This window comes from Phragmites australis, chromosome 8 (genome assembly GCF_958298935.1).
Source record: "Phragmites australis chromosome 8, lpPhrAust1.1, whole genome shotgun sequence".
Lineage (NCBI taxonomy): Eukaryota > Viridiplantae > Streptophyta > Magnoliopsida > Poales > Poaceae > Phragmites > Phragmites australis.
Genome location: NC_084928.1, coordinates 35,928,039 through 35,942,000, shown reverse-complemented (window position 1 = coordinate 35,942,000; position 13,962 = coordinate 35,928,039). Strand labels below are relative to the sequence as shown.

At 44.9% G+C, this 13,962-nt stretch overlaps 1 protein-coding gene across 1 annotated transcript; it reads left to right on the top strand.

Annotated features, from left to right (window-relative positions):
• The first annotated feature begins 10,291 nt into the window (after window positions 1-10,291).
• On the top strand, window positions 10,292-13,962 carry LOC133927310 (protein ENHANCED DISEASE RESISTANCE 2-like). The gene is made up of 3 exons (XM_062373707.1): window positions 10,292-10,796; window positions 10,904-11,492; window positions 13,711-13,962. The coding sequence occupies exons 1-3, from the start codon at window positions 10,425-10,427 to the stop codon at window positions 13,716-13,718; spliced, it is 969 nt and encodes a 322-aa protein (XP_062229691.1). The 5' UTR covers window positions 10,292-10,424; the 3' UTR covers window positions 13,719-13,962.

Here is a 13,962-nt window from a genome sequence, read left to right as displayed (position 1 = left end):
ATATATTTTTGTCGAAATGGTGCGGTTGCTATTTAATCTTCCTTAAGGCTAATGAACCAACAAATCACCGGATCAAACGCAGGAAAATCCATAGTATAGCTGCCTGGTGTTGTGGTAGTGAGATAGTTTTGGGCGAAATTTGAGAAAAAATAGCTGCATATGAACTGTTTGTCTGTGCCCAACGTGAAGAAGATGATACGGCTGTGTTGTCTCTGTAATTTTTTTATTTATCAAAGACCTCTATGTAATACAGGATGCATTTGTTCCAAGCTTAAATAATTCCAGCCCTATTTGTAAGAAGAAAAAAGAAATCATCCTGTGTCGTCAGCAATGGGACACGCGTGCCATATTGCCAGACCAGTGACTTGTTAGCTTTCGTAAGCATGCCTTATAACATAAAACTTTACCTTATTTTTTAAAAAACGCTCCCTAATTACGCGGTCTTCGTCGAAGACCGAGGTGCGAGATAAGGGTTCAAATTAGAGATGGCTAAATAGGCGGTCCGACCTGACACGTTTAGGCACGGCCTGTTAGCTAAATGGGCCATGCCGTACCGGCCCACGTGCCGTGACTCCAGTCCAGGCACGACTTATTTAACACCAGGTCGTGCCGTGGCAGCCCACGACACAGTAGATCTGATGATTTTTTTTGTCCGTCAGCTCACAAAAAATTAGAAAAAATCATAAAAATTTGCTTTCACTCGAAATTAAACACCCAACCTTCTACTTGGAAGTCAAATATATTACTATTGCACCACATATCATATATGTATTAAATCTAAACAAATTATATAAAATACTACAAAATATGAACAGTTAAACAGGTCGTGCCGTGCCGACCCGTCATACCGTGGCTCCGGTCCAAACACGACCCAAATCGTCGTACCGTGCCGATCCGACCTGTTAACCATCGTGCCGTGCCTGGATCAGACCAAAATAGTCGTGCCTGATACCGACTCATTTGACCCGACTCACTTAGCCATCTTTAATTCAAATCTCCACTGGCTCATCTCCACTCCGAGTCTTACCACCTCACTCCATACGCGTCCGCAACCTAACACTTCACTTCTGGCACTCGAAGCAAAAACATCTCTTACTCTTCATCTTGTGCCACACATCCTGGTTTATCTCACACTCCTCCATTGGCTTTTTCTACAGACCAAACTTTACTCACAAAAAAACTGACTATAACCCAACAGCAAGCATCTCGTTAAAACCAATCAAATCAACACGCATACACCTTTCAGGTTTCGGTCTTGTTCTTTTTCCTAGTGGACGAAGTATCCAGGAGAGCACCAGATTAAATTTGTGTACTGCGTACTTTGCATTTCCCAATTGTTTACTGTAATGTTTTGCTGGAAATAATCGCCTGGGCTGGCGACAATGGCGTCCAGCACAGATGAGGTCACAGCCCGGTGATTGTGCACTGGTCTCCACTTGCCCCTGTCGTCGCTAATCCGTGGCCTAATCAAACGAAACCATTAGCGAATCCAATGGATCAATTCATCAGGAGCAGAGAAAAGATCAGACCACACAGTGACACACACCAGTGTTACATGGACAGTCAGAATCCAATTTAAAGTCAGTGTTTGATTCGATAACGAAAATTTAAACATATAAAATATAACTATAAATTCGACTCATTGTTTGGGAAAAAAAATAGATACAGGTATCTCGAGAACACTGACACACTAGCACAGAGACACAGAACTACCACAAATGGCTTGTACCTCCCGTTTGGATAGGGTTTTTTTAGCTGTTTTCTCAAAAAAATCAGAAGCTATTTAAATGACTGGTTTCTTGTTTCGATTTCTGTGATTTTTGGCTGTCTAAGAAAACGATTATAGCTATAATAAATTAAAAGTTGACAAGCAGATTTTGAATGGCTTTTCTATCTTTTAAGTGTGCTAGAAAAATAAAAAATTATTATAAAAACTAACAACTACAATTAACAGGCACAACTACTTTTTCAAATAGCCAAAAATTTCGAAACCACGCCCTATCTAAATAGGCCCGTAGTCGTAGCTAGCATTCCAATGCCAAAGATCTATCTCTCCGTCGCTAGCTTTTCTATTCGTTGTGTGCCGTTCTGTGTTTTTATCAATTGGAGCAGCATGTGCTGGCTCACTAATAATCGACCGCATATGCAGTAGACTGACAGCTCCCTTTCAGGCGAACTAGATTAGTCAGGCATTTCAGATTATGTTATGCAAGTGCGCAGTGCATTGTTTCAGTAAGTTGGATTGGTTCGTTATCTCTGGATCCAAAGATGCCTTGTCCTGATAATATGGTGATTGCAGTGCTCAGTTGATAAAAGAAGTGAGCAGCCAGGATCAGGAAGGAGGTAAGACAGACTGACTGTTCTTGCGCATGGATTGGAAGATGCCATGGTGATCAGACACTGGTCTCTCGCTTCCCAGAGATTATTTTATAAGCGGTTACGCACATGCTCGTGTGCTGTTGTTCTTGCTGCTCCGGCCATGGAGCTGGGAGGGAGCAGCGGAGCACGCATCCTCTGTTAGGGGACAAGTCTGAATCCAGTTCCAACTTCGGGAGCTTCGAATGCATAGTGATAACGCGGGAATGGCTATTCTACAGATCATGTACCGGTTTTCGACAATCCGTTTCATTTTCTAAAATTATGCCAGGAGCTATCGGATTCGTTTAAAAAGGCGACGAGCAACCGGACTTGAGATGGGACGAGCAGTGGTGCTTGATGGCATTCTATTTGGTTGTGAGCGAGTAGGATAAAATGATTATATTTATATATTTGAGATAAGATAATTTTATCTATATATAGATATTTATTTGTTAGATGGAATAGAACGAATTTATTTTTAGTATCTTAGTTTCACTGTCAGTGTCATATTAAAAATAAAATTGCTATGTTTCATTATTTTTTTTAACAGTACTATCTTGAATTAAAAAATATTACCTGATTCTAAAACATTAAATTTCGCTACTCTCCATCAAATAACTTAAAAACAGAATATATCTATTTTATCACATCTTCTCTCACGACCCAAACATTAAGTTAGTGTCCTTTCTACTTTGCTCCGAGAGGGAACCAAGCACATGCTATCGTCTACATGAATGACGAATCCACGCAACAAAGTAAAAGAGAATTGTCCATCCTCTCGCATGCCTAGCAAACGGACGGTAAGTTGTACTCTACCATTTCAAGGAAAAAAGAATTTTAAGGATTACGTTTAAATACTGAAAAATTAGGTGTGACACAATTTATACTATTTATGTAGTCTTATTTTCTAAGAAATTCACTCAAATGATTATACCATATTCTACCTGACTGTTTTAACCCATATAACGACTTTTTCAACTGTACGCTATAAAGATGTCTATTTTCTCTATCCTGATTTGGCAATGGTATTCCTTCATATACATTTATATAAATATCTGAATCTAGACTTTCATAAAGATATACGGTCACAACATCCATCAATTTCATTTTTAACTTCAGGTTAACAGTCATTGAGATTAAATATCTAAAGGTAATACCACCCATCACAGGGGAATAGGTTTCTTCATAGTCAACGTATGGTCGTTGAGTGAAACCTTGTGCCACTAGTCGTTCTTTGTACCTCACAATTTCATTCATTTCATTTCGCTTACGAACAAAAACTCACTTGTATTCTACTGACTTGATGTGGGGAGGTGTGCGATATACTGGTTTAAAAACCTCTCTTTTTTTCACGGATAATAGTTCATTTGTTATTGCCTACTGCTAGTCTTCTCAATCTGACCATATTCTACGTTCCGTGAGCGATGCATGCTTAGGGTCATGATCTATAACTGTGGCTATTTTGTTTGCGAAGTATGTGTCGACTCTTGTGGTTGTTCTATTACAAGATTCCTCTGAATTCACATAGTTTATTTCTATTTCATTATTGGATGCACTTTCAAGTGCTTCTTCATCTTACTCTTCATACTTTCTTACTATTGGATCAATATCCTTTAGTTTACCCGTGTCAATTTCAACGCGCGTATTTTTGCTGGTTTCTTCCTGCGTGGGAAGATTTAAATCCGGTATACATACTTCCTGAGGTTCCATAACATTGGTAGGTCTCAACTGGCTCTCTTTTTTCTTTGGGGCACTCTTGTGATCTGCTGTGGTAATCTCACATTTTCTACTTTTGCCAGACGTCTCCGGCTATTTGGAACTTGAGAAATCAATTTTTTTGTCCTTTTATTGTTTTTCAGAGCCCTTAGGACAAGATGAGGGGTACCTTCCTTTGGTACTTCCACCCTCTCCGGTGCATTACGTGCAAGCACATGTGTCGGTGTATCAGGAACCGGGGGTCCTTGAGTCCCGAGGCCAGGCCAGCCGTCCGCCACGCGTCACCGCCCCGCGAGGTCCCTCCTGCGAGGTGAGAAAAATCTAAGTTCCGGGAGAAGGTGCTCGGGGCCATAGTCCCTGGTCCCCGAGCACCCCAGTTCCCCGATGACCCGCAGAGTCTAAGTACCGGGAAGAAAGTGCTCGGTGAGGTGCCCGCTCATCCCCGAGCACCCTAGTCCCCGACGATCAGAAGAGCTAAGCTCCGGGAGAGAGTGCTCGGGGACCGCGCGCAGCAGTCCCCGAGCGCACGGTTCCCCGAGGGCCAGCGTGAGAATGCTCGGGAGAGAGTGCTCGGGGCTGCGCGTGGCAGCCCCTGTGCTCTCGGTTCCCCGAAAGGTCTGTGCAAAAGTGCTCGGGAGAGAGTGCTCGGGGTTGCTCGTGGCAGCCCCCGAGCACTCGGTTCCCCGAAGGTTCGTGCGCAAGTGCTCGGGAGAGAGTCCTCGGGGAGGTAACCAATGCCCCCGAGCACCCGGTGCCCCGAGGGCAAGGATAAGCATTCTCGGGAGAGAGTGCTCGGGGAGGTGAACAGTACCCCCGAGCGCTCGGTGCCCCGACGACCCGGAAAGGCCCCCGAGGGGCCCGCCAATGAGGTGTCAATCAGTCAGAGGCCTGAGGCCACATTTAATGAGCGTGCGTGGCCTGACATTCCCAACTGCTCCCGCCGCAGTGTCAGTTCCTGCCACATTTTGGCAGAGAGGCATGGGGCTATTAATTGCACGGGTCCCGTCCCGTATCATCCGGTGTGTCTTGGGATAACATCGCCAGGATCAAGGCGTTCCGCCTGCCACCTTGCCGTGGCAGAGGAACAAGACAGGGCGAGCACGCCGGGTAGTTCTGTGGCTGCCCGGTGGGCCCTCTCAACGGCGTCCGTTGCCAGGGCGTTTATGGTGACAAGTGACCGGGCGTGCGCCGCGTTTTCCACCCCCCGGTCACTTCGCCCAGAGGAAATGATGATGCCTTTCCCAGTCATGGCGTCTTGGAACTTGTGCCCCCTCCTTCCCGTTCGGGGCATGTCGCAGCCGACGAGTGCATAAAAGAGTCGACACACAGAATAGAAAGAACAAGGAGAATCAAAGATCAGAATCAGAAAAAAAAAGCCCAAGCAGTCAACCGTGCCGCAACCAACGAAGAAGAGACCATAAGCTTCGAGCACAGAAGCACGAAGAACAAAAAAACCGTAGTCCCTGCCCAAGAACAAGGGGCCTCAAGCTCTTGGTTAGACACAATATTCTTGTAACCAGCTACATCCTTGAGGGATCTCCCTCAGGACAGTTATTGCATCTATACAGGAGTAGGGTATTACGCCCTCGTGCGGCCCGAACCTGTCTAAATTGCGGTGCATTCATTTCCCTTTGCACTAGGTCGATCATCCCCCCACCACCGACCGTTGTATTTACTTACACTTCCATTTATTTCTCCAACGAACTTATTCAGGATCATCCCCCCGGCCGAATCTCTAAAAAGGGGTCTCTCGGGATCCCTGCGACAGGAGTTAATCCTCCGATAACATGCGACTTAGTCATGCTATTCAAATCACAAAAATGATCAAACAAATTGTTTGCTAATTTCTGTAAATAGATGATTTTCTGTACTTCATCATTTTCTTCACTAGTGCGAGGATCATGTCCTGTAATTCCTTCAACCTGCTATATAATTTATCGATATTTTTCATCCAAGGGTATATTTCCTCCCCCTAATGACGGAAAATTATTTTTATCAAAAATACAGTCAGCAAAGCGGGCCGTATGCAGATTTCCAGTCATTGGTTCTAAATATCGGATTATAGATGCAGTCTCGTAACCGACATATATTCCAACTTTCCGCAAATGTTCCATAGCAGTTTGTTGTGACGGCGGTATTAGCACATAAATCATACATCCAAATTTGCGTAAATAGAAAATCTTTGGAATTACCCTTACACTAATTGCATAGGTGAACGAATATTGTAGGAGGATGGTCTATATTTAATGAGGGCTGCTGCATGTAAGATTGCATGTCCCCAATATGTAGCAGACAAATTACAGTGTTGCAGCAATAGTCTAGCAATGAACTTTATTCTCTTTATCAGCGCTTCGGCTAGTCCATTTTGAGTGTGGACATGCGGTACAGAATATTCAACTTTAATTCCCATATCAATGCAATAATCATCAAACGCTTTAGAAGTAAATTCTCTAGCGTTGTCCATTCTAATGGACCTCACTCGATGATCCGGAAAATTATTTCTAATTTGTATGATCTGCGAGATCAACTTTGCAAAGGCGTGATTGCAGGTAGATAATATACATACATGCGACCACTTCGAGGATGCGTCTATTAATACCATAAAGTACTGAAATGGGCCATAAAGTACTGAATAGGACCACAAATATCCCCCTAGATTCGGTCCAAGAATATAGGGATTTCATCTTGTACCTTCAAGGTAGACGATTTTATTATTAATTTCTCGATAGCACATGCAGGATATACAAAATCTTCATGATTCGAGAGATTCTTCACATTTATGCCATGACCTTATGAATGTAATTATGTTCCTCGTCATTCTAAGATCAGGTGACCTAATCTATCATACTATAGGGAGAATAATTCTGCACTACGAAATACAATCTTCAAGGTAGTGAATACTTCAGGTGCTCTAATGCGAGTGTAGTACAAGCCACTGCTCATGGAGTGAAGTTTTTCTAGTATTTTCACTTTACTATCACACTTAGTAATGTATAGGTACTCCCTACCATCTTTTTTACCAGTTTCTACATGGAAACCGTTAGCGCGAATGTCTTTAAAACTTAAGAGATTTTTTGTAGATTCAGGGTACAACAATATTTCTTCAATGTGCAAAGTAGTTTCCACAGGTAATATGATTGTGGCTCTTCTAGAACCCACTATGTATTTATCACTACCAGTAACAGTCATTATTTTTTCAGAGCTATTTCTAATAGACTGAAAATATATCTTTTCTCTTAAGATGATGTTTATGGTTCCACTATCCACAATACACACATCCTCTATGCGAGCGCCACACATATTCTATAAATAAAACATTCAATCATTCACATGCGAGAAAGTAGCAACAAGACTAAATGGTTTATTAACTATCAAAAAAATGTTTGCAGCTAAGATTGCTCTTTTAGAGCTTACAATTATTCACTCAATCCTTCAAATCCAGCAACTATGTAAATGGCTAATTACTCTAATTCTATGTAGAGTCTACAAAATATCTGATCACTTCATCTTCAATGATTTTCTTTCCCGCTTCATCTATTACGGCATCATCTATAGCAGTGGAGGAGGGCAAAGTAAATGCATCCACATCTTTCATTGGGAGGTCTTTCATTGCCAGTGCGGGAGCATTATCAACTTCCATGTGAGATGCTTCCCTTTCAACTACTGCTGCTTTGTCCACTTTCATCCCCACTGCAATGGTGAGGTATGCTTCTAGCTGCTCCTTTTTCTTCTTTCGATATACTTCCACAACATGCTTTTGTGCTTTGCAGATTCGTGACCAATGGCCACAAACACCGCACTTATAGCATATCTGGTTCTGCTCACCATATGGCTTGAGTTCTTTCTTTGTCTTACCATTATCATCACCAGGTTTAACTTTATCTGTCACCACTTTCTTTCCTCCCTTCTCCCACTTCTTATTGCGGTTCTTGCGCGCTTTGAAAGAGTTGTGATTGATTTCTAGACCACTACTCTTCCCTTGTGGGTGGGATGCGAAGTTCTTATTTATGACTTAGTCATGAACTTCATGAAGTTGCAACACATCAATCAATTTAGAATACTTCTTATATTCGATTGATGATGATTGTGTGCAGATTCTGGTGCATTCGGGTGGAAAGTGCAGAGTCTTCTCAATTTTTTTCTCTTCTGTGATCTCTTTCCCACAGAGACACAGTAGTGTGCAGATGCAGTGTAGCACAGAGTTTTACTCTCTGACATGCTTGAACTCACAAAAACAGAGCCAAATCCATTCTTGCTTTGCGAGAGGCTTGATGGAGTACTTAAGGCGCTCAAAACTTTCCTGCAGTGCGTCTCATAGTGCCTTAGCGCTGACCATTGCCATGTACTCATCCTTCAAAGTGGGAGAGAGATAGTGGTGGAGAAAATAAAGTGTCTGATCATTCTCATCCTCCGTGGGAACCATTGCACTACTTATTCCTAGGCCAATTGCAGCATAGAGTCTTTTCCCTCCCAGTACAATTCGGACATCCGATACCCAAGTGAGATAGTTGCGGCCATCAGCGTTTAGCTCAGCGAACTTCTTGTTCGTGATGCCAGCCATCTACATTTTTTAATAACGCAAGCATTACTACTAGTAAAGTTGCATCATATTGCTAAATTGGATTAATGCAGATTTTTCTATATTTTCTATGCTATTATTTGAATTTTACAAACGCATAACAAGCAATTTAAAAAGTAAAAATAATAATTAACACATAGAACCAATAATACAGGAATTAAGTACTGTATAAATGCTAAAACAAATACAAAATCGAATTTTAGGGCACTTCTATGCAAAAATAGGGCTTCTGGATAATTTTCAGAACTAACTGTGGCCTAAACGCAAAATTTCAAGGATTGCGCTCAAATACTGAAAAACCAGGGAGGCTAGAAGCATAATTCGGGTGTTTTTTCTTTTCACCAGTTTTCTTCTTCCTTATTGGGCCAGCCTACTAGCATTTGGGCCGGCCGGCCCATATCAGCCCGTGCGCCTCTATACAAGGGGCAGCTAGGGTTTGGAAACCATAGCCGCCACTCGGTACTTTCGGCATCCACCATCCAGCGGTGCACTTCGCCCGTGCGGGGGGAGGGGGGCTGCTCGTTTGGCAAGGCGGCGGCGGCCCGGCAACTTGCGGGCGGCGGGTGCGCACAGGCGGAGCGAGCGCGGTGTGTTGCGAGCAGCGTGCGCGACGGCCTTGGTGGCGACGCTGCTCGGCTGGCCGGTGACGGTTGGACTTCAGGTGACCAGCTTCGGGAAGCGTGCAACAGCGCTAGCGGCGTCTTCAGGCGGGGCGCGTGACGGCCTGGCCGGCGACATTGCTTGGCTAACCGGCGATGGGTTAATTTTGGACGGCGGCACGGAGAGCCCGTGCAGGGGTGGTCTGGTGGCGAAGGCGGGTGGATCCGTTGGCCCCGTGGCGCGGCGAAGCTAGAAGGCCATCGGCTTCCATGCCGGCAGTGTGCCCATAGATCTGTGGTGGTAGCCTTCGAGCCACCGCATTCTATGCTTAAGGGCGGCCACCGGTTTCTGGTCGGCGGCGCGGTGGCAGCTGCAGGCCCCATGAGCTTAGCTACGCTGTGTTCATTGCGATGTATAGATCGCACGCTACTGTTCATGCATACATGTTACTGTTCATGAATATGTGCTACTATTTATGCCTATACACTACTGTTCATGCAATTTTAGATCTATTTAGACGCAAAGACAGTAATAGCGATAATATGTACCGAATCAATCGCACCTTTCAATTCTTGCGAATAGATTCGTGCCGCGTAGGGTATATAGGCTAGGCCATGACCTGTCCGCTCGATGCAGTGCAGATCTATTTCGATAGCTTGGTGTCCGATAGAGTACTCCTACCAAGCATAGTCTAGTGATCCCTCTAGATAACAATTACAAAATAAGATACAATGTAGAGAAAATACTATCTATTTTTTTTATTCATCTCTCTATAATAAGAGATGATATCCTGTATATATAGTATAAATTTTTTTAAAAGATAGAATTAAATCTTCTTAAGATCAAAACAGATTCACATCCAATTATAAAACTCTAAATTTCCTAACAATAAGCATCTATCTGGTTCCCAACTTGTAACCCCACGGGACAAATTTTGCACTTGAAGCTTTGCCAGCCCTAAATACGATCAACATGAATATGACAGCAAATTACAGGAGAGCTGACGTGCTTAAAAGCAAAGGCACCGCGTGCCACTATTTCTTCGTTTCTGCTTCCAGAACACCGCATCCGCATCGCCACGGCTCCTCCGAAAGCGAAGTGCAACGGCCCCCGCTCCTCTATTCGCGCAAAAATCGACAAACGGCCCGTCGCCTGCGCCCTGCGCCCAGCGATGTGCCCGACGACGCCCGATCGCCGGTATCAGGCCGGCTCCGGCAAGGCGAGCTGGCGGGAAGAGGCCGTGGCCGCCGGCTCGCTGCGGCAGGTGGACCTGGACCGAGGCACCAACGGATGGGCCTCGCCACCGGGGGACCTGTTCCACCTGCGCGCGTGCCGGTACTTCTCTGGCGGAGGGGGGAGGCGCGCGAAGGCGCCGTCCGCCGCGGAGTGGCTGCTTCGGCCCGCCGGCGTCGACTGGCTCCGCTCCCACGCGCGGCTCGACCACGTGCTTGCCCGCGACGACAACCGCGTCGCCGCCGCGTTCCGCTGCGCGCGCCTGAGGAAGGACCCCACCGCCCACTTCCTCCTCGCCGTCAATCTCCAGGTCCCTACCCAGCTCCGATCGATCGCATCTTGGCGCATGAAACCCAAAAGGAAAAAAAAAAGATGAGAGAAAGTTTCGATTTTTGTGACGCATCCTTGATTCTGCAGGTGCCGGGCCGGCCGGACGCGTACAGTGCGGTGTTCTACTTCGCGGCGGAGGCGCCCATCCCGCCGGACTCGCTGCTCGGCCGCTTCGTCCACGGCGACGACGCGTACCGCAACGCCCGCTTCAAGATCGTGAACCGCATCGTCAAGGGTCCCTGGCTTGTCCGCGCCACCGTCGGCAACTACGCGGCGTGCCTCCTCGGCCGCGCGCTCACGTGCCGCTACCACAAGGGCGAGGACTACCTCGAGATCGACGTGGACATCGGCAGCTCGGCGATCGCGAGCGCCATCCTGCATCTGGCGCTGGGCGCCGTCACATCCGTGACCATCGACATGGGGTTCCTTGTCGAGTCCCAGTCGGAGGAGGAGCTGCCTGAGAGGCTGTTCGGCGCTGTGCGCATCGCGCAGATGGAGATGGGTGCGGCTAAGTATGTGGAGCCGCCGCCCGATGAGGCGATGCCTGAGACGGCCGGCAAGGCTGGAGCGGGGTTCAGGGTTGGCTCGGCGAAGGTGGCCAATCATAGCCGCCAACAGGAACATGCCGGCGACAAGGTCGGCAGGTCGATGAGTTGCCAGGAGCGCGAGAGCGGAGGTTAGGGCGAATTCCCTATGCCATTGTGTTCAAATTGCTGTTAAGCACTGTAATGCGATTAGTTTTACCACAATTGTGCGATGACCATGAATTCGAGGTTAAATTAGAATAAAAGATGCAATCTTCCTGTGCTAGCATGCGCCAACTCCAGATGATAAGTTCTTGTTTATGTAGCATATGCCCATCTTTAGTTAGGGATGTCACTAAGTGATTTCGCTTCGTGGACTAGATGTTAAGTAGAGGCAGTTGAGTCTTACAAGGCATTAGAATGATGGCAATGGCTTTTTTAAGTCTTCAACGCATCCTCGATTCCTTGAGGGGTGTTTTTTTTTTCCAGCGTTGCGTTATCACCGGTATGCAAGCAATTATTTTTGTTCGATTATTTCGTCTGGTTTTGGGACGACAAGGACCATTGCTGTTGTCATTGCTTCTGTGGACAGTTCTAGGGATCTGATGCTGTAAGCTAATTAGTACGGCCATTGGCAAAAGCAAGTGGCAGTGTTGTGTCTTGATCGACTTTTTTAATGAGGTCTAAGATTGTGAAATCGGATGAACAATACTAATCTCTATCAAGATAATCTCATGTCTCTTCTTGGCAATTAGTGTGCCGTGAAGGAGGATTACATGGCACTGTACCCACTTCGTTCTAGTATTCTCAGAATCTGCAAAGGTTGCAACTCTGGAGACTTAAAGGTGCTCGTCACCAGTATGCAACCGCAGTACATCTTTATAACATCCTCACTTGTTTAGCCTGTGGCATCTAGAATACAAACCTGTGGCGTATAGAATAGAAGTATGGAACATACGCTGTAGTAGGTGGAAATGTAGAATGAAGGTTGGAGTCTCCTTACTGTGCTAAAAGAAAGGATAGAAAGGGTAAACAGTGAAATTAGATAGTTTTCACCACATTGGGGACTTCTGCCAGGCTGTATGGTAACATGGGAGTAATTGGGAAGATGTGCACTTGTCTTTTGCTGTCCCCTCATTATGCCTCATTATAATGTGTGTTAACATTTGCCTGTTTGCTCTGCACTACTGGTCACAGATGTACCCAGTAGTGGTCCATATTGGCTGTGATCTATGGCTTGGGAAAGCATGTTGCTTCCCTTGTTAAGGACGGGTGGTTGGTGCTGTTTATTTTTTCTTGAACAAGATTGTCTTCATGGTTCCTTTGCTTGCATGTGTTGTTGTTTAGTTGCTTGCAGAGAGATATGGGCATGTACCCAGTACATCATTTAGGACCAGCATGTAACCTTGGTGGGTGGCTAATCAACCATTGGCCCTGTATTGATAGTTTCATGCATTTTACAAGTGGATTAGGTGACATTCTAGAGCATTAACAGTGGTGCCATAGATTGGCATATGTTTTGTTTCTTGGTTGAACTACCATAATTGCTTTTTGGTTGACTGAAGGTTCGCTCTTTTGGGCAAGAGAACAATGATTTTTGGTACTGGCGTCTTGTGTATGGCTCGCAAGGCATCTTAATATGATCGTACACAAAGCAATCCAGTGATTTTTGGGTACTTCAATATGCACTTCAAAGTATAAGAAGTATTAGCATTTCGCAAACATTTCCAATCTAGATAAAAAGAACTCTGCAGTTGTCCATGTTGAAAAAAAGGTCTGGGATTTTCAATTACCGTTTGCCCTTATTTTGTTGATGTCATTGAGAAGGGACTGAGCTCTTATTTTTGAGAATTTTTAAGAACTTCTAGGTATGGTTTTTGACGAATTTTGCACCATTTCCAATAATTGAGGTGTTTTCACCTGATATGCACCCTATACACCTCAACTGTCATATTTGACTCCTTTCATCCTGTTTTAGTGTTACCATCTCCTATTCTCTTTTTCTGTCATTGAGAACGCACCAATACAATCATAATACCTTACTTAGCTTGAGTAGATGTGATTGGTAATGAAAGAAATCATTGGAGTCGCTCGGAGTCATGTACTATAGGTCATACATAAGTCAGTATCTGTTGGTTTGAATTGTATGCTCTTTTTTTCTGGAGAAAACGTTGAATTGTATTCTTGGATTTGGATGTCGATTAATTTAATTTACCTCAAGTCATAGGGCCATACAAAACTGTTCCTTGTTCAATTCTTGTTAAAAGGGGCGGCGTAAACATCAGAACTTATATAAGATTACGACAGTATGTAGTGTCTTCAAGATACTACAATGGGTAACCAAATGACAGTTCAACTTTGGCTTTTCAGGAAAATAGATGCGAAATCCATCAGGCAGAGAGAACCTACAAGAACTGGAGGAGAAGGCCGAGTAACACAACATAAAACGCGAAAGCTGGTGCCACGAACATCCCTTCATTTGGTTCTGATCAGAACTTAAACCTGATCGATGCGAAGTAGTATAGTATTACTTTGATGATTCAGTTAGTGACACGATCTCAGCTTGTCTTGAGTTGCAGCTAACCCCATAATTCTCTCATAGTTGGAAAATATTTGGCCTGA

Excerpts from the sequence above, each read along its gene's own strand:
- LOC133927310 (XM_062373707.1), top strand. The coding sequence starts at position 10,425 with ATGTGCCCGACGACGCCCGATCGCCGGTATCAGGCCGGCTCCGGCAAG. Across the intron at positions 10,797-10,903 it reads TCCTCGCCGTCAATCTCCAG|GTGCCGGGCCGGCCGGACGC; the intron begins GTCCCTACCCAG and ends TTGATTCTGCAG.